General features: G+C 33.6%; 1 protein-coding gene across 8 annotated transcripts in view; it reads right to left on the bottom strand.

The window, feature by feature from the left end:
- Window positions 1-27,860, bottom strand: part of LOC114335105 (latrophilin Cirl) — an 826,147-nt gene that overhangs the window by 39,070 nt on the left and 759,217 nt on the right. For 6 of the 8 annotated variants that reach the window (XR_007701173.1, XM_050663553.1, XM_050663556.1 and 3 more), the window contains 4 exons: window positions 21,571-21,785; window positions 17,311-17,414; window positions 8,772-8,816; window positions 7,071-7,239 (listed from right to left, as the gene is read on the bottom strand). Coding sequence is in view for 7 of the 8 variants with exons in the window: in XM_050663553.1 (XP_050519510.1) it covers window positions 7,071-7,239; window positions 8,772-8,816; window positions 17,311-17,414; window positions 21,571-21,785 (533 nt within the window). In the remaining variant the exon portion in view is untranslated. The remainder of the gene's footprint in view (window positions 1-7,070; window positions 7,240-8,771; window positions 8,817-17,310; window positions 17,415-21,570; window positions 21,786-27,860) is intronic. The other 2 variants (XM_050663557.1, XM_050663554.1) reach the window with 1 other exon arrangement.

Consider the following 27,860-nt stretch of genomic DNA (forward strand, 5'->3'; position numbering starts at 1 on the left):
AGGTGGTTGCTTGACTATTTTTAATATTTTTTATTTTTCTACCTTTTAAACTTCATTCTATAGAGAGTACAAAATTGCATTCATTTTATTTTAAAAAAATTTAGTTTGCCGATGACGGCCATTTTTGTTAAAGCGTGTCGATTATTTTCACTGAAAACATGGCTTCGCTCTTTAGCCAATATTTTTACTGAGGTTTGTCCTAAGACAATAAATCAAAAACCAAACTTTTTAAAAAATTATGCCCTAAAAAAATTTTTTGTGGCATTATTTAATTTCAAACTACCCTTAAGGCCTTAAATGAACCTCAAAGTTTGAAAAGGTAAACTGATAAAATTCCATTTTCAGCATTTTTTTAACAGCATAAGGCAAGCCGATAATGGTTTGTAATTTTTTTCTGGAAAAGACATACGTACATACCTTAAATAAAAAAAGTTTGAGCTTTGACACTTGAGTAAATTTTTTCAAAAAAAATCTCAAAAATGTAATTTTTTGAAAATTTCACAGTTTGACACCTATATCCGTGATGGGCACGGATGAAAATGTTTGAAATTTGGCTGAATGTTAGCCCCTAGCAAGTATCATCGATTACGTCATCACGTCCAGATTGATGACGTCATGGAGACGTATGAAATATATATAAAAAAATTGTAATTTAAAAATAAAAATCGACCTGTTTCGGCATTCCCTTAAAATCCAATAACTGCCAAATATCAAGGTGAACTGTTTTCTTAGGCCCACCCTGTATAAATTTGTATTCATTGTGAAATCTGGTGAAAATAGATTAATTTTTATTTCATTAGACAGTTTATTTGAATTTTAATTACCACGACCATTTTTGATTTTCGACCATTTTTTCAAGCCTGTAAGTCCTATATGAGATAAGTCTGCAACTCCAAATTTTTACTCCTTATTCTACTTGCTAGGGGCTAACATTCAGCCGAATTTAAAATTTTTTCATCCGTGTCCATCAGAGATATAAGGGGTCAAACTTTGAGAATTTTCAAAAAATTACATTTTTGAGATTTTTTTTGAAAAAAATTACTCAAGTCTCAAAGCTCAAACTTTTTTTATTTAAAGTATGTACGTATGTCTTTTGCAGAAAAAAATTACAAACCATTATAGGCTTGTCTTATGCTGTTAAAAAATGCTGAAAATGGAATTTTATCAGTTTACCTTTTCAAACTTTGAGGTTCATTTAAGGCCTTAAGGGTAGTTTGAAATTAAATAATGCTATATGCCGTTTTTTTAGAGCATACTTTTCTAAAAAGTTTGGTTTTTGATTTATTGTTCTAGGACAAACCTAAGTGAAAATATTGGCTAAAGAGCGAAGCCATCTTTTCCGTGAAAATGATCGATACGCTTTAACAAAAATGGCCGTCATCGGCAAACTAAATTTTTAAAAAATAAAATAAATGGAATTCTGTAGTCTCTATAGACTGAAGTTTAAAAGGTAGAAAAATAAAAAATATTAAAAATACTCAAGCAACCATCTTAATTTATATTGGACCACTTGGCATGGATTAACCCAACATTTAAATGGATATTTATATTGAAATACAAGCGTGTGGCTAATAACCCAACCGGAATAATTTTGTTTCATTTATCAATCCGATTATTTGATTGTCCTATGCACATTCCTATTTTTTACACTATTATTACATGCCACAACTAAGCAAAATACTTACCATAACTGAATTCACCTAGTTTAAAATTTCTATTCCAATGGACAAAGAGAATTACAATCATTTCAATTGGTAACAATGTTAAACTCACTGGAGGCACGTAAACATTTAAAAATATGCTTTAAACATAATAAGCTGTTCAATAAGCTTTGCGGTTCGATAAGAAAAACACAACTTCATGTTTTGAAATACAGTGGAACCCCGATAACCCGGAAGTCCGGCTAACCCGGACCGATTATCATCAGACAAATCAACAATAAAAATGTGTGTAATATAACATTTGAGAGATAATGTGTATTTGTGTAATTTGAACTATACGATAGTAAAAATGACTCATGGCACACGGCGGCAGAGCGTTCATAGGCTCGGATTATCGGAAACAACAGGCACCTGTAGTATTACTTTATTTATTTCAAACTATCTTAGCATTGTTTAAAAAAGACTAAAAGGGAAAAATTATTTTTTAAACTATTTAAAAAATTATTTTTTAAACAATGGTCTTAGTATCCACTGTTCTTAAATATCATAACACCGTTCCGATTGTGGCTGTATTGTGTGTAGTACAGTCTTCTATTGTTAGCTTCCGTTCTGTACTCATGCTTCAGAAAGGTTTTTATTTGCGTGTTTTTTTGTCTAGGTAATGTTTTAACGTGTGCATATATATTTTATGTTATTTCAATTATAACGGAGTTTATCTGTAAGTATACCGTATTTTATTAATTTTTACCATATTCTTCGGCTAACCCGGATTGGCCGCGGTCCCGATTAATCCGAGTTATCAAGGTTACACTGTACACTATAACATTCAGTATAGTCTCCCTGAACATCAATACACTTGTTCTAACAAGATTCCAATTTATAAATTCCATCCCTGAAGTGACAATCTGGAAGGGCTGCAAAATACGCTTCCACAGCAGTTGTGACCTCATCAATTAATGAAAAATGCCTTCCACGCACGAATATTTTTAGGTATTGAAACAGACGGAAGTCCCTAGGGGTCAAATCTGATGAATAAGGTGGATGCTCCAACAATTCGAATTTTTATTCATGAATTTTAGCCATTTTTAAAATGCTCATGTTACACGGTGCACTGTCCTGATGAAAAAGGATGTTTTTCTTCTGCAAACTGGGTCTTCTTTCACGAATTTGTTCTTTCAGCGTGACTAAAATGTTACAATAATATCCAGAATTTATTGTTTTACCACTTTGCAAGTAAACCACAAACAAAATTCCCGCATTCCAAAAAACTGATGCTAACACTTTTTTGGCCGATTTTTGGACACGAACTCGTTTCGGACCCGAGGAACTAGGTTCACACCACATTTTAGCCTCTCGTTTTGATTAAGGATGATGGTGATAGACACAAGTCTCATCCATAGTGATGAATCTACGCACAAAATCTACTTTATACTTTAGAAGACTGTTACAGTTACAAAGCCTCTGCCAAAAATATATCCGTTCCCACCTCTATAGTCGTTTAGTTTTTGTAAAGTTCGTTTTTGAAAGACCGCTAGTATCTGATTTTGTCTTCATTTTGCTGTCGTGACAAGCAGTGGTTTGTGGGAAGATCCATTGTACAAGGTAATAATTCTTGATTTCTTTTTCTATCCCGGTAAAAAATTGTCACTTTAGTTTTCTAAATCCTAAACAATTTTCTATTGTTTCAGGGTTTGGTTTCCGTTTAAAGGTTTGGTTTCCGTTTGGAGGTTTGGTTTCCGTTTGGAGTTTGGTTTTCGTCTGGATTTTGGTGTTTGGTTGTTATGGGTTTTGGTTTTTTTGTTGGCGTTTCTGCATATTTTCCATACCAGGAAACTTTCCGTTTCGTTGAAGTAAAGCGGTTTACTTTCTGGTTGGAGCCTGTTTGGAATGGTCTTAGACGTTTCCGAAAATCGAATGGTTTCCTTCTATCGGACGTGAATTTATGGGTCACGTTCCATTGAACTTCTCTCTACCACGGTGTGGTTATCGTTGATGTGGATTTCAGCCAACTAAAGTCTTCAGGGAGACTTTATCCAGGATTTTCTATCGCTACTGGTCAAAAAGCGGTAAAATATATATCTCAAATATTCCGGTATTTTATTAAATTTCAATGAACAGTACAAACATAAAAACTGATTGGTTATTCTATTTTTAAACCATAAAATCTCACTAGGACTTTTTATTTTCAATTACATATTTACTAACTATATGTATCACATTGTAACGTTGTATATTTTCTTTTGTAAATTGTACTATATTCGTAAAAATTGTAATAAATAATTTAGTAAATTCGTTTTTGCTTATTACATATCTCTTTCCAGTTTCACTTCAACGGGTAGTTGGTTTAGGATGAAACAACATAAATTTCATATCAGGAAAGTTTAGTTATCTATATATTTGTTAATTTGCTGAAAAGTAAGACTGATGCCCTACATTTTGGTTTGTTCAGGATCTCTGTCTGTTTTTATTTATCTAATTTGTTTTATTCTTCCAGCTCTCCTTCTTTCACGCCCAAATTATTTCAGAAAGAAATCTGTTTTAATTTTATTCCACTTTCTGGCCCTCAAATCCCACCTTCTTTTTAGTCTCTTGTTTCTCGAGCTTCTTAGCCGGTGCTCTATTCTATTCTGCTTCCTTCCTTCTTCTCTATTCTATACTTTTTTCACTTTCTTTCAAATTGCATACTAACTTCGACTATCTTTCTTTTCCAAAGCCGAGTTTAGCGTTGCAAGACGTTCTGAAGGTTGCTGAGAAAGTCACATTCGAATGTGTTTTTGTTACATTATTAGCGAACGCGGCATCCGTTGTGAATACAACTTTCTGATACCCAATACTTCATTCAAAATACTGCTCACATTTTCTAATGAGATGCCTAGGGCTCCTACGAAATCTCGTTCTGTCACTTGACGATTTTCCAATACCATATCCTGTATTTTTCTACGATTTCTGGTGTTGCTGTCTTTATACGTCCTTGACGTGGATCGTCTTCAAGGCTTGTACGACCACTTTTAAATTCAGGAACCCATCTTTCTACTGTACTAATTGAAGGCCAATGGTTCTTATATACTTTCGACATTAGTTCATAAACTTCCTTTGATTCAAACCTTCCAAAAATAAAAATGCACGATTGTTTCCATTTTAAAGAATACTGTGACACGTCTACAGCCCCGTCTCCACTGGGCGAACACGCTCGCGAGCCAGCCTCGACGGAGGCTGGCTCACGCGGCGATATCTAACTGCCCCACGAACTACCTGGGCCCATTAATCCCAAGCACCTGCTGCCCCATCGCCGAGAAAGTTGGGGATTAAGTCTTAATGACCGGAAATTCCAAATTTGATTATATGTAGTTCAAAGTAAGAATATAAATATTTTCAGTTATTCACTTCAGTTGCAAGTATTACGGTATAGTGTCCGGGTTTGTCCGTTAGTGTTTAACTTTTAAATGGCGAATCTAACGACTATGTTTAGTCAAAAGGGAGAACTTTTATTAATTATTAATGAATATAAATATTCAAAGGCCACGGTCTCCAAAGATGGAAAAGGTGATGTTTTGCAATTTTGTGATTACGTAGTTGATAATTATTTAACGGAAGATTCAACATTTCCACCTTACATGTGGGCTTCAAATTCATCATCTCTTATATTTACTACAAACGCATGTGAATCATTTCACTCGAAATTTAACGTATGTTTTTATAAATCACATCCTGACATATTTAAATTTACAGACATTTTGTTAAATTTTCAAGCAGAAGTATATGTGAAAATTAGAACTGCACATAGATTCAAAAAAAAACTTGATAAAACGGCAAAAAGAAAAGTTGATTTTATTGAAAATAGGCTAAATTAATATTACGTTAATCAAAACATTACTAAATTAGACTTCATTAAGTCAGTTTGCAATTATTATAGTAACTTTTAAAACCTAAAATATAATGTTCACTCTTACTTATTTTAATCACTAATCAGACAGAATTAAGCATTGTTATTGTTTAACTGTAGTTTTTGTTATTGTAGATTTATAAATAAACTTTATTCGATTATATTGTTATAGTTTCATTATTTAATCATTTAAAGTTTTCGCTCATTCTTTGGGAATTGGGTTCCTTTTTGAATACAATAACGTAAAATAAAAACTATATATGTTCACAAAAATATTATCTAAGTACCTAGGTAGAGTGGGGCAGTTCGTAGTCGCTTTTAATCCCACTATAAAACTGAACCCATTAAAATCTAGGTAGCGTGGGGCAGTTCGTAGTCGCCCGGCTCACGAGCCAACTTCCTAGGTTTTCGGAAACATCGAGGCGGGGCTCGCGATGCAAGCCGAGCCATCAGTTCCCTCAAACAATTCAAGATGGACAATGGACAGTCGTGTTGCTGCAGCAGCTTTCTGCTGTTTTCCTATCAATTTATTGTTTAAGTACCGACATAAAAAAAGACAACACGCATGTGGATCAAAAGACTTTATGACTGTCGCAAACAATAGGGAAATAAATTACTAAAGGACATTTGTTGTGATAACTCTGTGCATAATTTTACACCGTTGAACAAACCAGAATTTGAAAATCTGTGTTCATTATTATCTGAGAAAATTAGAAAGCGCAACACAAATTATAGAGAAGCCATTACTGTTCAAGAAGCAACAGAACAAGTTCTAATTACTCTAAGCTTTTTAGCAACAGGAGATTCTTACACCAGCTTGCAATACTTCTGTCTGCTTTTCTCTCGCCGATATGAACCTAGCAAGGATTCCATTTTCTTCTTCAAATCACCAACAGGACACTTAATTTCCACCGCAATTAGCCTCCACATATATTCCCGCTGACTTTTATTAAGTATTTGGGATGCTTAGGAGCCCATAGCAACGTGTGTGAACCATATAATTTAATTAAGGTAATCGAATCTTCTTGAGTATTCATATTCACGATCGAATTAGCACAACCAAAGCTTATGCCTCGCAATCAAGCAATACACTTACGTCCACACTGAACGAACAACGCACACTGAGGCGCCTTTGAGCACGTGCATTTTACCGACCGGCTCGGCTCCGAGGCCTGTTCGCCCGTACAACCCCGAGGCACGTCCACACAGACCGAGCATTTGGCTCGCGAAGCGACGCAGCCTCGCCTGAGCGTACAGCCGATGGAGACGCGGCTTATACTAAATTGCTTGTAAACAAAAAATGAATTGACATATTGAAATGAAATTTCCCACACGTTCATATGAAGAGTGTACCAACATAACAAAATAAAATTAGGCTAGTAGCAACGCCCTCTCTTATAGAACCGCAAAACTTATTGAACAGCCTAGTATTATTCATAATCAAAAACATGTTTAACTTCTTAAATTATCGATACAAACAAAAATTACAAGAGAGTAGATCGTTCTTTGTACACACAACATCTTACCTTCTCGTTCTGTATACAATGAAATAAGAAAATAAAGAATCCTTGCAACGAATTTAATATTGCGAAGATGTACGCCATGGCTACTGACTCCTTGTTCAGGTATAAGAATCCGAAGGTCCAGGTCAAACCAAGAAGAAAAACTAAGATGAATGCTCCTTTCAGCCAAGCGCTAAAACACATTAAAAATATTAGTTTATATGTTCACTAGCTAAAAATATAGCTATAGTTCTTATATGTTTGATTCTATACTAATAAGCTGGCAAAGGTTATAAAAACAAAACTGAATTGAGGAAATGTAGATTGATAAAACATTGATAAAATAGCCCTTTGTGAGGGTTGTAAAAGTACATTTATTTGACTGAATGACTCAGCAATTTCTACTTGCTTCTTCCTCTTCTTCTTTTGTATTGACATGACTCGTCTTCCATGATCGTCTTCCTACTGGGAAACCGTCTCTCGCCGTCCTTACTACTTGTTGTCATTCGGCTTATGTGGTCATTCCATTCTACTCTTCTGTTACTTACCCAGTTATTAATTTTCCCCATCTTGCATCTCCGTCATATATCGTACTTATAGCTCTGTCCCATAGTGTCTTACCATCGATTTTTCGAAGGTTTTTCATCTCAGCTGTTTCAAGCAATATTTTTGTCTTCTCTGTATCAGGTCGTGTTTCTGCCGCATATGCCATTATTGGTCTGATAACTGTTTTGTAAATTCTGCCTTTCATTTCTTTTCCGATATTTTTATTTCTCCATATATATTGTGTCATTCAGGCAACCTGCTGCTCTGTTTGCTGTATTCACTTGATATTCAACTTCTGTTTCGAGCTGTCTGTAGCTAGATAGTGCGATGCCTAGATATTTAAACTCCATCACTTGTTCTATTATCTGACCCTCCAGCTCTTGTTTACATCCTATTGGATTTGCTGCTATAACCATGCATTTATTGTTTTTTGGGAAAGTTACCGTGTTAAATTTTCTGGCGGTTATATTAAATTGGTGCAGCATACGTTGTAAATCATCTTCACTTTGAGATATGAGTATTGCATCGTCTGCATAGCAGATTATCCTTGCTAGTCTCATTAAATATAAGGTCTTTAATTGTTTTTTAGGTTTAGCCTGTCCTTGATTTCTTTAGCTTTGTTCCTGTAGTAGATTTGAAACTGGCATCTGAAAACAGTAGATATGTTTTATGCCTGCTGTTGATTCCTCCATTACTTCCTTAATTATCTCTTCTGAATACAAATTCTTCTCTCCTCTTCAGTCCTTGAGCCCTTGTCAGAGCTTGGTAACCCTCTAAATATTTACTTGTCGTCTTTGTTTTTTGACATCTAAGGGACTAGTTGGAGTTTCAAGCTAAATCTATTAGTCTTTGGTGCTTTTTAAGTTTGTTACATGCTTCTGCCTGCTAATTGCTGTGGTGAGTTTCATAAAGATTCTGCGTTCTTTTATTAAACAGTAAGTGTATAAACAAGTTAGATTCTTACGTTCATTCCAAAGGACGAACAGAAAACTTTAAGCAGAACTATTTTGCCATCTCTGTATTAGACGGACACTTCTAAAATATGTAAGAGTACAACCTTTTAAGAGAATCATATTGTTTTTATAGCCTTTGCACTAATTTATAAAGCCTACACTACCTAAACGTGCACTAAAACTAAACTACTTAACAAAAATTAAATACAATAAAGAAAATTCTTACAAATGAGCTTTTATTTTGATATGAAGTGCATTTTCCTCCTTTCCACTACCATAGGATAAGATCGCCATGCAAGAGAGAGAAAGATAGTATTAGAATTAATACCTAACCACACGATATTTACAACCAATTGGAGCAAACTGTACTAATACTTTGTTTTTTAAGATTAGCTTTATTTTATTTCAATATTAATTACAACATTGTACTTTTTTGATTGGTATATTTAAAAGTTTGAGACAGAAAAATTTAGCTGATACATCCGTTGTTTGATTATTCGCTCATTTTTCTAATTCTGTCAGTATTTGGCAGTTGCTAATACTGGCTAAAATTTCAATGTGAAAGTCAAATTTCCCCCAACCAGTTCGGGTTCATAAATGCTGTTGGTAGGAGAGTCTTTGTTCTCAATACAAGTCTTATTCCAGAGAAGCAGAGACGTCAATTGCGACGTATACGCATGTCTGGTTGATTACAAGAAAGCTTTTGATCGAGTACAGCACGCCAAGATGATGTAAATACTAAAAGAAGCAGGAGTTAACAACCAAGATTTGAAAATAATTAGGAACCTTTACTGGAAATAGACCGCAAGTCTCAAAGTTGAAGGTGAACACACCGAATATGTGAAAATCGTGCGTGGAGTGAGGCAAGGATCTCTATTCTGAAAGAATATTTATCGAAATTTTGCACGAAACTGAAAAAGGTATTTTACTAAACGGGTACCGCCTAAACAACATCAGGTATGCAGATGACACCATAATATTTGCGGACAACCTAGAAGACCTACAAGTTCTTATGAACACAATCACGTAATACAGTCAACAGTATGGACTCAATATAAATGTAAAGAAGACAAAGCTTATGCTCATTAGCAAGAAAAAGATAACAGGATGTCAACTTTACGTCAATCAAACCACTGTAGAAAGAGTGACACACTACAACTATTTCGCCACCATAATAAACAAAGAATGAACCAACAACCAAGAGATAAGAGCGCGCATCGAAAAAGCTAAATCCATCCTCAACCATATGGGGCTTTCTTCAAGAGCCATAACCTCTCTCTTGGTATAAAAGTAAGAATGCTGCGATACTACGTCTTCTCTGTCTTTTTTTATGGTATTGACTCTTGCATCTTGAATGAAGGTATCTGCAGAAAATTATAAGCATTTGAGATGTGACCATATTGGACCAATTCTTAAAATCACGTGGACTAACCAAGTCACAAATGAGGAGTTCCTCAGAAGAATGAATAAGAACCTAGAGGTACTTTGACCATTATCAAATCTAGAAAGTTACAATACTTGTATGCACTCACATCTTGCAAGGAAAAATATTTAGAAAGCGAGGTTCTGGAAGAAGAAGGACATCCTGGTTAAAGGACCTCAGAACCTGGTTCAATATGGATGGCTCAGTATAGCTTTTCCTCGTTACTGCAGATAAGATGCAGATTGCCATGATGATCGCCAACATTCGTCACAGATAGGCACATCAAGAAGAAGAACTGTGAAAAACAAGCAGGAATCAGCTCAGAGTCATAACAGGTTTTCTTAGTGACATGCGCCAGATCAGGAACACCTGCATACAATGGACTGTTATATGGAGACTTGATCTGCTGATTTTGTAGAAGAGAACCTGCTACAGTCTACCATACTGGCTGTGAGTTTCGACGTTAGCGCTCTCTCGCGGTTTGAAACTTGTACTTTTCTGATAAAATTGGTGTATGTGAAATATACAAAACGAGAAAAATAGATATTTATCTAGAAAAACACAAATTATGAACTTAAATATTATTGTAACCTGCTTACTGAACGAATACACAGAATTAATAGTAAAAGTAATTATGTTTTTTTATTTTGTTCATTATAATTTTAATATTTAATATATAAATTCGTGCGACTGGATGACTGCTTACGCAAGAGGCCATTGAGAAAAAGAAAAAGTTTATGTGAAATTTAGAGGCTACCTCTTGTTTTTATTGGCTGTGAGTTTCGTCGGTAGCGCTCTCTCGCGGTTTGAAACTTGTACTTTTCTGATAAAATTGTTCAAATTCAATTCACAAAAACTGCCACTAATAGCGCTGGCGAAAACTGTCAAATCCCTTCTACTCATCGACTCGCAGCGAATCCTGCGAGACATTGGATTGTAGGCGGCAAACACTTTTTGGAGACAACGAAATGAGTCCAAATATACAGGGTGTTTCATTAATAATTGTCCATAGAGTAACTGGAGAAACCTAGCACAAAATACGAAGATTTAACCTAAAACACTTAAATAAAATGTGGTTCCTTACTGAGTTACAGGGTATTTTATCTAAAAATTTAAAAACTATTTTTGCTCAGCATTTTAAAACTGTTCGACGTATCCTTTTCATACTTGGCAGAAAGTGCAACTACTAGACACCCTACTAAATTATGGTAAACAAACGTTTCTATCTACTACCAGAGGCGTACGTCAGGGGATAGTGAATGATTGACCCTTCTTAAATTCTAAGCCACTGGAGAAATTACTATTTTAGTGCCATTTTTAGATTCCCCAATACTTTCTAAGTAAATAATATACTCTTCATTGGTAACGATAAAGTCATTAGTTTTCGAGATATTTGAAGTTAAATATGAACCGGCACAGTTATTTTGATTAATTTATGATATGATTCATAGGATTAAAATTTAAAAATTATTTGTACCCAGTACTTTAAAACTATTTGGTGTATCTTTATCATATTTGGCAGAAAGTGTAGGTACTGTAGACCCTACTAAATTAAGATAAATAAACGTTTCTAGCCACTACCAGAGGCGTACGACAGGGGATAGTGGCTGGTTGACCCTTCCCAAATTCTACGCCACTGACGAAATTGCTATTTTGGTGTAATTTGATTTTGCAATACTTTTTATGTAATTAATATACTGTCCATTCGTAACAATAAAATGATTAGTTTTCGAGATATTTGAAATTAAAAATGAAGCGACACAATACATTAATCAAAATCACCATGTCGTTTCATTTTTAACTTCAAAGATCTCGAAAACTAATGACTTTATCGTTACGAATGAAGGGTATATTATTTTCACAGAAAGTATTGGAGAATTTAAAAATTGAACTAAAATAGCAATTTCTCCAGTGGCGTGGAATTGGGAAAGGGTCAAACATTCCCTTTCACCCGTCGTACGCCTCTGGTAATGGCCAGAAACGTTTGTTTAACACAATTTAGTAGTTTGTACAGTACCTATACTTCCTGCCAAGTATAAAAAGGATACGTCGAATAGTTTTAAAATGCTGAGCAAAAATATTTTTTAAATTTTTAGATAAAACACCCTGTAACTCAGTGAGGAACCACATTTTATTTAAGTGTTTTAGGTTAAATCTCCGTATTTTGTGCTAAAGTTTCTCCAGTTACTATATGGACAATTATTAATGAAACACCCTGTATATGATACTTACTCGCTGGACCTGTAAAGCTGGTACAGGGTTCCAAGATACCGAAATAGGCATCATGAAGAAATGGAAGATGTACAATAAGACAAACAATAAATTTAAAAAGTTCCAATCATCTACACCTACACAGTCCCGACTTTGACAGTCAGGTGCTACAAAGACTAAATTAAACTTTTTGACGCTCAGTAAAAAGATTAAGTTGAGACATATCAGAATTAATTATTGTACATGCAGTCTAAAAAAAAAACAATTATTTAAAGTATATACTGTACAATTTACTCCAATAGGTAAAATATTATTGTGTAAAACCATACCCAGTATTAGAAATATCAAAAGCGGTAGTCAATATTTGTTACAATCATATAATTATAAAATAATAAAATGTTACAGTCACAACGAAACATTCGTTACTTATAGTTAACGAATAAGAGTAATTTCACAAAGACTGCACCGCCTTTGAAACATTAGACTAATAAAAATCTATTTAATTCATGCCGTGTATTGTTTGTGTGTGTCTTCTGCTAAATTTGTATGCTATTAAGTCAAAATGAGCAGTATAATATTCGTGTATCACTTCTATTCGCTATTACGTTGGCTGCATTGAGTAGTTATTGTGATAGACAATACGTCTTTGCTACTGCACAATTAATGAAGTTATAGATGTAGCGAGATATCGTAAATGTGTCACTTAACGAGGAGTCAGAGCAAACGTGCCTCGTGGGAACTGAAATTCTTTCGCAATATTCGATATAATTGATCGAGTTTATTAGCGAAACAAGCTGATCGAGCAAAAATACGTGTTAACGAACAGCTGTCTGAGGAAATTGAAATCAGACGTGGAGTGAGACAGGGATGCGTGTTGTCGCTAATTCTTGTTAATGCCTACTTGAAAGAGATCTTGAAAAAAGCTCTTGAGGGTGAAACAGCTGGAATAAAGATAAATGGAGTTCCCATTAACAACATTAGATATGCGGATGACACTGTCATCTCAGCCGAAAATATTGAGGTTCTTCAAAATCTGGTGACCAGAATACCGGAGTTTGGACAAGAATACGGTCTAGCAATGAACGTCAACAAGACAAAATTTATGAGAATATAACTCAAAGAAATAACGAAAATCTCTTCATAAACGGAACCAATGCCGAACGAGTAGACTAATATGCATATCTTGGAACAATGAGTAACTCCACAGTTGATTACTTCCAGGAAATCAAAATCAGAATAGAAATGGCTAAAGCAAATTTTAACAGAATGAGAAAAGTGCTCTGCACAAGAGATTTAAAGTTGGAGCTAAGAGTTAAGTTGGCTAGGTGCTACGTTTTCTCGACTCTGTTTTACGAAATGTCAATGCGGCATCAATGAAAAAACTAGAATCATTCGAGCTGTGGGTGTACAGAAGAATTCTGAAAATATCGTGGACAAAACACGTCACAAACAAAGAGGTTCTGAGAAACATGAATAAATAAATCATCATCATCATCAATGGCGCTACAACTCTTCGTGAGCCTTTGTCGCGTTTACTATTGTCTTCCATGTTTGTCGGTCCTGTGCCACTAATTCCCATTGTCGCACTTTCTCTAGATCATCTTTGACTGCATCTTTCCACCTTTTTCTAGGCCGCCCTACGGACCTTCTTCCATCTGGCCTTTCCCAGGACACATTGTTTATAAGGCGATTGTCGTTACTGCGTATCACATGCCCTGCTCATCTGAGTCTATTGGCCTTTATATACCTGACTAGATTTTCTTTTCCGAATAGACACTCTAGCTCGTTATTGTATCTGCACCTCCATTCGTTTGTCACACTGTCTCTGCAAGGGCCATATATCATTCGAAGGATTTTACGTTCCCAAATCAGCAATTTATTTACTTCTCTTTTTGTTAGCGTCCATGTTTCGCTTCCATACGCGACTGCTGGTCGTATTATGGTCTTTTATACAGCGTGTCTACTTAAGTTGGAAACATATGGGAAACTTTTTTGTTATTCATTTTACGAAAAAAAGTTATTCTTTATAAAAAGTTCTGCATGCTCTAAAACCCAAGATTCAATCATCAGATATCAAATTTTGTCAATATTATACCACGTATGTCAAAAAATATTATGAACTTCGTTCAAGAGTAAAGTACCTTTATTTCTCTCAATATCGAAAATTCTTATTATGAAAAGTTGTTTGGAAATAAAAACTAAGATCAAATATGCAATTACATGCTTCTAATTGGAAAAAAATATTTTCCAAATTTTTCTCAAATTTATTGATAGTAACTTCGTTTTTATTTATTACACATACGATAACTCTTTTATTATTACTTTTACGAAAAAAAAGGATTTTTTATAAAAAGCTCTGTATGTCCTAAGACCGAAGATGCAACCATCAGATATCACATTTTATTAATTTTATACGAGGTATGTCAAAAAATTTTAATTTCACTCAAGAGTAAAGTACCTTTATTTTTCACAATATTGAAAACGGTTATTAAAAAAGTTGTTTAGAATTAAAAAATATGTTTCAATATGCAATTACATCCTTCTAATTAAAATATTGTGAAATATAAAGGTACTATAATCTTGAGCGAATTTCATATTTTTTGACACACCTCGTATAAAATTAATAAAACTTGATATATCATGGTTGTGTCTTAGATTTTAGACCATGCAAAGCTTTTTATGAAGAATAACTTTTTTTCGTAAAATGAATAATAAACGAGTTATCATATTTGTAATACATAATTAAAAACGATGTTGGGTATCCATAAATTTGAGAAATTTTTTTTTTTCAATTAGAAGCATGTAATTGCATATTTGATCTTAGTTTTTAATTACAAACAAATTTTTATCATAAGAATTTTCGATATTGAGAGAAATAAAGGTACTTTACCCTTGACCGAAATTCATATTTTTTGACATAACTCGTATAATATTGAGAAAATTTCATATTTGATGATTGAATCTTAGGTTTTGGGGCATGCAGAACTTTTTATAAAGAATAACTTTTTTTCGTAAAATTAATAATAAAAAAGTTTCACATATGTTTCCAACTTAAGTAGACACGCGTATATCTGGATTTTTGCACCTCGTGAAAGAAGTTTTGACTTCATGAGATGTTGCATTGCAAAGAAAGATCTGTTTCCTGCCATTATTCTCGTTTCAACTTCTCACTCTAATTTGTTGTCATTTGTGATTGTTACTCCTAGATATTTAAAATCTTTAACCACTTCGAAGTTGTGCTCGTTTATAGTAATGTTTTGCCCTATTAGCCGTCGTTCTTGTTTTGAGACGACCATGTATTTTGTTTTTTTTTTCATTTATGTTTTAATGCAGCTTCTTCAAAGCTCGAGAAAATATCCTTAACTTCTAATGTTGATTGTGCTACTGCGTCTACGTCATCGGCAAAGGCGAGTATGATTTTAGCTCCCCGAGCAGTTATGTCTGGTGTGATTTTTGGATACATTTTTCGCATGACATATTCTAAGGCCAGGTTAAACAACAATGGGGACAACGGATCTTCCTGTCTCAGTCCAGAATTTACGCAGAAAGCATTTGATATTTTCCCTCCTATTCTAACTTGTGCAAAGGAGTTACTTACACAGATATGTGTTACCGCAGCTAGTTTCTTGGGTACGCCGAGCTCGATCATTGCCTTCCATAATGTTGCACGATTAATTGAATCATAAGCCTGTTTGAAGTCTATAAAGATCTGATGCACGTCCTGATTATATTCCCAATACTTTTCTCAATAAATAAATGGAATAATTATATTCCCAATAAATAAATGGAAATCTTAAATACAACTTGATTCTATTGATTATGCAGGGAAAGATTCAAGAAGAAAGAAGCATAGGGAGAAGCAGAATATCGTGGCATCTGTATCACTGGTACGATACAAACAAACGTTTTCGGACTAATCAGTCCATCATCAGGTTAAAGTTCCAGATCCAAAGTAGTTGAAAAGCTACATAGGTAGGTCGAATGACCTTACCAGTATAAAAATTAGGCTATTTCGGCTAAATCGAGAGTGACAATAAGTCGATGTTACAAGATTGAAGTGTAATTAAACCAAAATGGAGTCTTCATCTTGGCTTCAAACTAAATGGTTATGTTGAAGACAGTAGGAAACGGACTCTGTTTCTCGGGCTCTCTCTTTAGTCCGTTTCCTACTGTCTTCAACATAACCATTTAGTTTGAAGTTAAGATGAAGACTCCATTTTGGTTTAATTACACTTCAATCTTGTAACATCGACTTATTATCACTCTCGATGTAGCCCAAATGGCTTAATTTTTATACTGGTAAGGTCATCCGACCTACCACAGTAGCTAGTTTCAACTACTTTGGATCTGGAACTTTAACCTGATGATGGACTGATTAGTCCGAAAACGTTTGTTTGTATCGTACCAGAGATGTACCCACTTTAAGTCCAACTTGGATCTTTTTTAGAAAAAATTTTAAATACATTATATACCATCTACAAAGGAAGATTTTTACGTCTTTAGTAAAGTTTAAATACTTGTTAAATCAAGACTTCGACAGTTAGCCATACAGCCTTTCTGTTACTCAAAAGCACGGTTGTGGGGTATTCACAAAAGGGCTTTTAGGTTGAAAGGTGAAAAAGTATGTGAGGCTTAATAACTCCTTTGAAATATACCATTTATGAGTAGATGATACATGGTCTAACAAGGAGCTACACGGGAAGAAAATTTCTGATGAAATGGAGCAAATTCTGTAAGCGCTGGTGCTCATCATGGTGCAGTATCAGTATTACTCGCTGGCAACGAATGAAGGTGTTATTAATTATCTCCCAATAGATTCTTGTTTTATCACAATATTATGTAACATTAGAGTCCTTGTTGTCTTAATAGAAAAAAGATGGAGTGTAAATCTTTAGTGATATCATTTAAACTAAACAAAAATACATAAAAATAAATCAACAGATCTTTCAATTCCATAGATGCAATGTTTTAACCGTTGACCACTAAAGACAACATGCAATGTACACAGTGTTAAATTTTTAACTAGTAATGGGAGGTACACACATGAGTCAATCTACTTGTCTCGCACTTGAAAAGTAAAATATTACGTAGTGAACTACCACTAAGTTAAATACAATAAGATGTAACTCACCTGGTGCTTGCAAGTCGGGAATGCTCCTTGTTTTTCATGGAAACTGTGTTACTGGAGTGTTTACACATCATTACTATGGCCATTATTAGGAATATTACATTTAACTACAAATAAACATATTTATTAGGAAAGAGGAAGGAAAGGAAGATTTGAAGTTACACCAAAATGTTTTTTTTGCATTCAAAGGGTATTTTATTCATTTGTACACATTTTTTATTTTTTCCTGCTCATTGCTAGGACTTAGACTACAATGCCTGCCCAATTGGCTCATCTCCAGCGGCTACTGGTCTATCTGTCTGTCTGTTTTTTCAATGTGCCTCCAGTAAGTTGTTGTTCCATCGTTTTCGTGGTCTTCCCACTGATCGTCTTCCTATTGGGGAACCGTCTCTCGTCGTCTTTATTAATGTGATCATTCCATTCTATTCTTCTATTTCTTACCCAGTTATTAAAGTTCTCCATATTGCATCTCAGTCGTATATCTGTACTTCTAGCTCCGTCCATAGTGTCTTACCATCGATTTTTCGAAGGGTTTTCATTTCCGCTGTTTTGAGCAATATTTTTGTCCTCTCTGTGCCAGGTTGTGTTTTTGCCGCATATGAAATTATTGGAAACTATTTTGTAAATTCTGTCTTTCATTTCTTTTCCGATATTTTTATTTCTCCAACATTATGTGTCATTCAGGCAACCTGCGGCTCTGTTTGCTCTATTCACTTGATCTTCCACTTCTGTTTCGAACTTTCCGCAGCTAGATAGTGTAATGCCTAGATATTTAAACTCCATCACTTGTTCTATTATCTGACCCTCTACTCCAATTTAAATCTTGTTGGATTTGCTGTTATAACTATGCATTTTGTCTTATTAATATGTTAAATTTTCTGGGGGTTATATTACATTAGTGCAGCATACGTTGTCAATAATCTTCACTTTGAGAGATTAGTATTGCATCATCTGCATAGCAGACTATTTTAAGTTGTTTTTCTCCCATTTGATATCATCTTTTAGTACTTACTTTTTTTTATTATCCGTGATCATGTTGAACAATAAATGACTCGGGGAATTCCCCCTCTTATCCCATTGCCAGCTTCAACTGGGCCAGTTAATCTTCTACTTTTACTGTGTTGTTCTGGTAGAGGTTTTCTATCTTTTTAATTGTTCCTAGAGGTACCTCTCTTAGAGTATAATAAATGGATAACTACACCAGGGAAATAAGGCAAAAATATACCATGTTCTGGAAACTTGAGCAGCCAGGTTGCAAATAGGCTTTTATGGTACTATATACCTAATGCATTTTAAATACAAAAATGCCAGTCACAATTCGGACGAGAATTCTAGTTATTAACAAATAAGTGTCAAAAATGACAGTTTTTTCGTTTAAATCGCCACAGGTAAAAATACTTTAACTAAATATCTTATTAATAGTATCCTTATTTTAGTAGAAGAGCAAAGGTTAAAATCGACAGTTTTTGAATTTTGGTCCCATCATTTGTTGCTTCGGAAATTTCAAAATAAAACTAAAATTTCGAAAATAAAAAATTTGCTATAACTTTTGCAAAAATGGCCTTTTGACTTTCATATTGCACGAAAAGTTGAGTCAAACAGTCCATATAATGCACAAAAAAGTTTAAGACGATTCGTCAATTAGTTTAAATTTTATTCAATTTGTTTATTCAAAAGTGCTTTTTTGCAATGTTATTGTTCAGAAAATAAGAATGATATAGCAGTTTTGTAGAAACTACGTGAAAGAAGAATAGTCATGTTTTTAACGAATCTAAAAAATCAATAAAAAGTCATTTTTATTATTCCGAAAACATTTTACCAAAGTAGAGTTATTTTTGGCTTAAAAACAATTTGAATAACTTTGTTAATATTAACTCTAGGTTCAAACTACTTTGGGATTTGAAAAGCTGGTATTTTTACACGAATTTTCAAAAAAAAAAAACATTTTGCCTAGGTTAATTACGGTCAAAGTTAGCCACTTTTTTTATTTAATTCACAGCTACTTTGTTTATAAAAATTAAGCAACCTAACTAGCGCCATTTTGAAGCTTATGTGTAAAAGTTTGAGTAAAGTTTGAACTTCAACAAAGTGGTTAATAACGCTTTTAAAAATTACGTCCAACGAAATCGATTCGTGGTCGGTGGAGGGGAATTATTAAAATCCGTGCGATCAAAAAATGAAATTGATTCTTCAAACATATGTTGCGATTAATATCTCTGGAGCTTGTTGATGGATTTTTATATCTTTTTTCATTTTTATGTACTCGTAGTCTTGTAGAGTACGTTATGTACACATATCCCCACCTAACATTACAAAATGTTAGGGGGAACCCCCCTTATCACTCAGGGATATGAAAAATAGATTACGACCGATTCTAAGACCTACCGAATATTCATACATAATTTCATAAAAATCGGTCAAGCGGTCTCAGAATAGTATGGCAACTAACACTGTGACAGGAGAATTTTATAGATGTAAATATATAGATGGCTATTAAAAAATGGGGGTTGGTGATAGAAGAATGAAAATTAAGGGTTGTATGTATTTTTTAATTCTACACCATATAAAATTAAGGTAGACAATTTTGTCTAAAAAAATAAAAAAAATATGTCAAGGGGCAACCCCCCTTATAATTTATGGGTATAAAAAATAGATTAAAACCTATTCCCTGTCCTACAGAATATACGTGTAAAATTTCATAAAAATTGGTCAAGCCGTTTCGGAGGAGTATGGTAACTAACACGGTTACAGGAGAATTTTATATATATAGAAGTAACTGTAACTTGGAGAAGAATGCTGCGCATACCTTGGACAGCTCATAGGACAAACGTTTCCATTCTAAACCAACTCAATATTAAAAAAAAGCTGTCCACAATATGTCTGCAACGAATTCTGCAATTCTTCGGTCATGTGGTTCGCAGAGGTGACGACAGTTTGGAGAGATTAATTGTTTCTGGAAACGTTCCGGGGAGAAGATCAAGAGAACGATCACCAACTAGATGGTCTGACCAAATAAAGCATTCAGCTGGAAACTCATTCTGCGAAGCTCTTAGAGCAGCTGAAGATAGAGACCAATGGAGAAACATTGTTAGGAATATTGGAAGAAATCAGGATCCTCAGTAATGGGGAAACGACAGGACAGAGAGAGAGAGAGAGAAGTAACTGTGAATTAAATAATAAAAGTGGCTAACTTTGACCGCACTTAACCTAGGCGAAAAGTTTTTTTTTTTGAAAATTCGTGTAAAAATACCAGCCTTTGAAATCCCAAAGTAGATTTACTCTACAGTAAATATTAACAAATTTATTCAAATTGTTTTTAAGTCAAAAATGACTTTTAGTGAAAGGTTTTCTGAATGATAAAAATGACTTTTGATTTTTTGAAATTCTTTGAAAATATAAGTGTCCTTCTTTCATGTAGTTTCCACAAAATTGCTGTATCGTTATTATTTTCAATAACATTGCGAATAAAAAGCTCTTTGGGATAAACAAATTAAATACAATTTAAACTAATTGACGAATCGTCTTGAAATTTCTTGTGCATGATATGTACTGGTTGTCTCAACTTTTCATGCAATATCAAAGTCTTAAGTTCATTTTTGCAAAAGTTATAGCAAATTTTTTATTTTCGAAATTTTAGTTTTATTTTGCAATTAGCGAAGCAACAAATGATCTTATCAAAATTCCAAAACTGCCATTTTGAACCTCTGCTCATCTACTAAAAGATGAATGCTCTAAATAAGATATCTGATTACCGTATTTTTACCTGCAGCGATTTAAACGAAAAAACTGCAATTTTGACCCTTATTTGTTAATAACTTTCTCGTCCGAAATGTGACGGGCATTTTTGTATTTATAATGTATTAGGTATATGGTACCCAAAAAACCCATTTGCAACCTGGCTGCTCAAGTGTCCCGACAAAAACCTTATTTCTCCGGACTAAACGTTCTTTAATTTGACCCTGTCAAATGCCTTCTTAAGGTCTATGAAACATAAATATGCCGGCTTGTTGTATTCTAATGATTTCTCTTGAACTTGACTTATTATAAATATAGCGTCGGTGCATGATCTTCCCGACCTAAAACCTTGTTGTTTTTCTGCTAATGTTATGATCTCATTCAGTTGGTTTGTTATCACTTTGGTTGTTAATTTTAATGTTGTGTTTAATAAGTTAATTCCTCTGTAACTCTCCAGGTCCGATTTGTATCCTTTTTTGAAGGAGACAGAAAATTATACTGAAATTAACTAAAGACTTTTAGACTTACCGATATGATAACTGCTACCGGTACAACGAAACTAAATATGAAGTAGTTGTCAGTCTGCAACCAACAATGCCTGTAAGTTCCATATCCCTGAGGATATATTACAGCGGAAATAAATATTATTAAAAAAGGAAGACCATAAGCTATACAATAATACCAGCGCATCCTAGATTTCTCAACTTCGAAAACTTCTATAAGCATAACATACAGTTGAAAACCTGAAAGCAAACAATGAAACGATTATTTTAAGAATTAATAACAATAGTTCATTTAGAAGAAAAGTTTAGGGTCGATCGTTTTGATTCCACCATGAAATTTTTTTACTAATCTCAATTTTTTTGTATTTTAAAATGTTAAATGAAAACAATCATTTCGGTCTTAGACCAGAGAAATTAGCAAAAAAAGCTATATTCGTGACAATTTTTGTAAATAAATTTTGTTAATAATTAAAACTATTATTTAATAAATAATTAGCAAAATAAATTTTGCTAATTAATTTTAATACTAATTAAAAATATTACATATTTTTTAATACCTAACCATTGCTTTTGATAAATTTGGTGAAAACAATATGTAATAAACCAAACATGCGAAAGATTAAACGTCATTTTTTATTTCATTTTTTGTCATTTTTTTTCGTTGGAATTTTTCCTACACGAATAGAGGGAATGTGACTGCATATATTGTAGACTCCCTTTTATCTCCTTTTTCGTCGTCTCCTTGGAATATAAATTGTAAAATGCAGAGATTAAGGATGTATGTACCCAGAAATTGGTTGCACGAGAAATTTCAGTGTTGCTTAATTATTGCAAAAATAGTTCAAAAGTCGATTTGCAAAAATAGTTCAAAAGTCGATTTTTTGAAAATGATTAATAATTGCAAAAGCACAAAAAACTTGAATTTCGCCTAAGAATGGGGACAATATCACAAATATTCAGCTATAAAAATTTTATGTAATAGTTATTGCAAAATTGAAATTGTTTATTCCAGAAAGCTTTTATCTACAACTTTATTATGCGTAAATTGTTGGATCTATATGAATTCTGAAAGCACCAAATTGAATAGAAAGGCTTAATATTATCAAATTCAATAATTAAACGATCAAAAAGTTTATGTTAAATATTGTAAAATAGGTTTGAAAAAGTACTGTGATTTTAAGCTTATAAATATTTAAAATAACTCGGACGCATCAACATGTAGAAAGTTGATCTTTTTACTCAAAATGTCGGTATTTTTACACGAATTTTTATTACGCTCCTTAAAAGCCGAGTTAACCCTTTTTTTTTCAAAATTTACCGGGGCTTGGTTTGTAAACATTAAGACATGTAAAAAGTTCCATTTGAAAGATTAAAAGTTTAGTTTTGACAAAAAATGTTTCAACAAGATTTCTTATGCGCCAAAGATAAAAAGTTTAAAAGCGAAGCGATTTGCACTCTCGATTTTACTATTTCTAAAACTGAATTCATAACTTCAAAGTTATAAATGTCGAGATGCTACATTACATATATTATAATTTAGCTATTTTTTATAGCTGAATATTTGCCATACTGTCCCCATTCTCGCGTGAAATTAATGTTTTCTCTGCATTTTTAGGAAAGTTCATATTTAAAAGTATTTTTTTTTGCTTGAAAAATGGCTTTGGCAGCGCCAATTAGCCAGACTTGTTTGTGATTGATTGCAGATTCATAGTCATATATTTCTTATTTCATAACGTAAGTGCTACAATATTATTTTTTTGATACAACATATTATTATATTATATTTTTTTATATATTTTAATTTGTGGTAATCACTTTTTTTTACTTCTATTTTTTTTTGTTATTTATTTTACTTGTTTTTTTTATTTTTCTTTTTTTTTCTTTTGGTTTCTATTTTTTTATATATTCTTTTGGTATTATTATTTTATTATATGTTCTTTTTTATATATTATTTTTTCTTTTTAATTTTTTCAAACTAAATTAACAAATTATGCCTAGTTTACAACTTGTATTTACATAATTTAACATGTTTATAAATGAGTTGAAGAATTTCCATATCATTTGTAAATATTAAAGTATTAAGGTTTATTGGCATTTTAAATTTTTTAATTCCTTATAAAGGTCGTTTATGTTATTTATCTGTAAATGACATTCTAATATGATATGTGTTAGTATTTAAAAGTAATATTTTTCAAAAAATCGACTGAAGCTATTTTTAGAATAATTAAGCAACAAATTAAAAAAAAATGTTGAATGGGTTGCATATGTGAGTCCATAATGAAATGAAATGAATTAAAGCCGCGTTTACACGATGACAATTGGCGAGACAATTGTCATTGGACAATTGTCATCACGTGGTTGCGGATTGTCGGAGGCCAGTCCAGTTGAACGAGAAGATGTTTATACAGGGCCAACTATTGCCATGGCAGTAGAGAGCAAAAACATGGCCGACTGCTCGTCATCTGTTGTGTCCGGTGAGGACTTAAAACTAATGTTAAATCAGCTTTACCGGCCTACACCGTTCACACGGCGCCAATTGTCGCGACGATTGAGATTTCGAGTGGTGGGGGCTCACTAGGCGCAGCTCATTGTCCTCAGTCTACTCCCGGAGACAACTGAATTTTGGGCCAATTGTGAGGACAGTTGGCAAGGCAATTGGCCTGAAGTGTTTAGACGAAGACAGTAATTTCATGCCAGTCAGTTGTTTTCTGACAATTGTCTCGCCAATTGTCACCGTGTAAACGAGGCTTAAGAGACGTACTCACAATTAATTTATTATTGACTCCGGACGACCGGTTTCGCTTTCTACCATATGCAAAGCATCGTCAGGTCCCGGTAGCATCTAAACATTCCGTATATGTATTTGGCACCTAGGAGTTTTCTATTAGTTTCTTGCGGCACGCGGTCATATTTCAACCAATACGCGGCGAGGTGCCAAACGCATATACGGAATGTTATTCGGTGCGAAATTCATATACGGAATGTTAAATATTCGTAGACAGAAAAAGATAACTTTTTATTAGTCAGTTAAAAGGAGATTGATTTTAAAATACTTGTTAATGTATTATGAAATAAAAATAAAACAATATTTATAGTATTTGGAATGTTATTTGGTGCGAAATTCATATGCGGAATGTTAAATATTCGTAGACTAAAAAAGACGACTTTTTATTTAGTCAGTTAAAGAAGACTGATTTTAAAATATTTTGTTAATGTATTATTAATAATGTATGGAATGTTATTTGGTGCGAAATTCATATACGGAACGTTAAATGTTCGTAGATAAAAAAAGACATCTATTTTCGTCTGGTAGCACACAGCCCTAAACTTCAACAGAAATAACAGAATTGAATAGCTGAAACATATTATACAACACGTGCAAGTCATTAAAAATTCTGCGAAAGCGAAATAGTCAAATAAAGAAATAATAAAGTCTCTCAAATCTATACCATACCATTCCATTTATAAATTTCGCATCAAATAACATTCCGTATAGGTAAAATTCTTTTATTTTCTTTAATATATATATATATATATATATATATATATATATATATATATATATATATATATATATATAATCTAAACCTTTCTACCTAACGGTGTAAGGTGTTCTTTAATATACATTAACAAAATATTTTAAAATCAGTCTTCTTTAACTGACTTGATAAAAAGTCGTCTTTTTTAGTCTACGAATATTTAACATTCCGCATATGAATTTCGCACCACATAACATTCCAAATATGTACTATAATTGTTTTATTTTTATTTAATAATACATAAACAAGTATTTTAAAATCAATCTCCTTTTAACTGAGTAATAAAAAGTTATCTTTTTCCGTCTACGAATATTTAACATTCCGTATATGAATTTCCGACGATATCAAAATCAAACGTGGGGTCCGTCAGGGATGTATACTATCCCCACTGCTGTTTAACATCTACTCTGAGGAAATCTTCCAAGAAGCATTGGATGATGTTGAAGCCGGAATTAGAATTAACGGAGAATGTATCAATAACATAAGATACGCAGACGACACTGTGGTATTCGCTGACAGTTCTGAAGCCCTACAGGAGTTAATGAGCAGAATCGCAGAAGTCAGTCAGAGATACGGACTTTCACTAAACACTAAGAAAACCAAATGTATGATGATTTCTAAGAATGAACAGCAATTTGGACGAATCAGTGTGAATGGTCAACAAATAGAAAGAGTAAAAACATACACCTACCTTGGTACGAACGTCAATGAAAATTGGGACCATTCTATAGAAATCAAATGTAGGATAGAGAAAGCAAGATCTGCATTTCAAAAAATGGCAAAGTTGTTCAAATGTCATGATTTGTCGATACCCATAAAAGTCAGATTACTACGATGTTATATATTTCCTATACTGTTGTACGGAGTTGAGTCGTGGACTCTCACAGACGCCACCTGCAAGAAAATTGAGGCTTTTGAGATGTGGCTTTATCGTCGAATCCTGAAGATATCTTATACCGACCACATTACTAATGAGGGTGTTTTGCTGAGAATGAAAAAAGAAAAAGAGCTGTTAATCAAAATAAAAACAGCCAAAATCGAATACCTCGGTCACATCATGAGGAACAGTGAGAGATATGGACTGCTGCAACTGGTCTTGCAGGGAAAAGTAGAGGGAAAGCGAGGACCAGGAAGGCGAAGGATTTCCTGGCTGAAAAATCTACGAACGTGGTTCAATACAACCACTACAAATCTTTTCAGAGCAGCAGTGTGCAAAGTGCAGATTGCCATGATGGTCGCCAACATCCGAAACGGATAGGCACTACAAGAAGAAGAAGATATGAATTTCGCACCGAATAACATTCCGTATATGCGTTTGGCACCTCGCCGCGTATTGGTTGAAATATGACCGAGTGCTGCAAAGAACCAATAGAAAACTCCTAGGTGCCAAATACATATACGGAATGTTTAGATGCGTCCCGGTAATAGTAAACTAAATGCTACAAATTACAAAAAAAAACTCGTCCGGAGAAAATAATAAATTTATTGGTGTCGTTTTGTAACGAAATGATTATTTATTTCTATTAGTTTTACTCCTGACTGAGTATGGGAGACCATTTTTCATTGGAATTTTTCCGCTCTGGACAAGCGAGAAGTGAAATGCAATTATTAGATTTCCCTCAGCCTTCTTTGCTCCGGCATTCATTTGGCTTGCACATTTTAAAAGCCACGAAGGTGTTACCAGAAAAATGTTACCCCAATAAAGTTTTATTTTGATATTATTTTATATTTTATTAACGTAAAACTTTCGCTTGCTTTTAGCAGATGTCGCTACGACACCCATGCCACGTTATTTCGTTGCGATTCGATACTAACAGGCCGATATGCTTTACTGGTTCAGAGAAAGTCATATACATTCTCTGATGATAACCTAAGAAGGTTTGGAACCGGTTAAGAGTGTATGTGATGTTCTCTGAACGAACTGAAATATAAGACGGCTTTTGGTTTCGTTTTGGAACGAAATGATTATTTAATAAATTTATTGTGAGTACGTCTCTTAATTTATTTCATTTACCAAAAATAACTTTACAAACTCTTATTTTAAAGGATTTTCTATGCCTTTTCAGTAAAATTGTGTCACTATTCCATATATTTCATCGGTTTTCACCTTTAGTATTTAAAATTAAATAGCGCTTTCACATGGTTTATAAGGAAAAAATGACGTTTACACTTTGGCATATTTTGTTTATGACATATTTTTATCACCAAATGTATCAAAAGCAGATATGTTAGATACCTGTACCAAAGAGTGTCTTGAGACAATCGTTACTTTCCTGGACTATGTTTTGTATTACTAGTTTTACGATATAGTTTTTTTCTTAACGCATTAAGTTGTTTTATGTCTTCTTCCTCCTCTTTATAAGCAATTCTATTTGTAAAATAAGAAAATCTACGGTTTCGTTTTGATTTAAATCTGTCTCCCTCCATCCTCCGATAGTACTATTTCTAGGTCTACCTATTGTCAAGGAGGCTCTGAGGAAGATAAATTTACACCTACACATTTACACAACAGGTAGACATAGAAATAGTACTATCGGAGGATGGAGGGAGACAGATTTAAATCAAAACGAAACCGTAGATTTTCTTATTTTACTAATGCCATACTCTGTATTAGAGTACACAGACTCGTTTCATACGGGTTCTCTGAACCGTAAATTGGAATACTTTCCTAACATTGCCTTTTGGTATTGTCATATCTAGGTTAAACAGAGAACTTGAATCGAGTCGAAATTCATTTCACTTATTCCCCGTTAGAAGGCGTTCTAACCATACTGCG

Source organism: Diabrotica virgifera, chromosome 10 (genome assembly GCF_917563875.1).
Source record: "Diabrotica virgifera virgifera chromosome 10, PGI_DIABVI_V3a".
NCBI lineage: Eukaryota > Metazoa > Arthropoda > Insecta > Coleoptera > Chrysomelidae > Diabrotica > Diabrotica virgifera.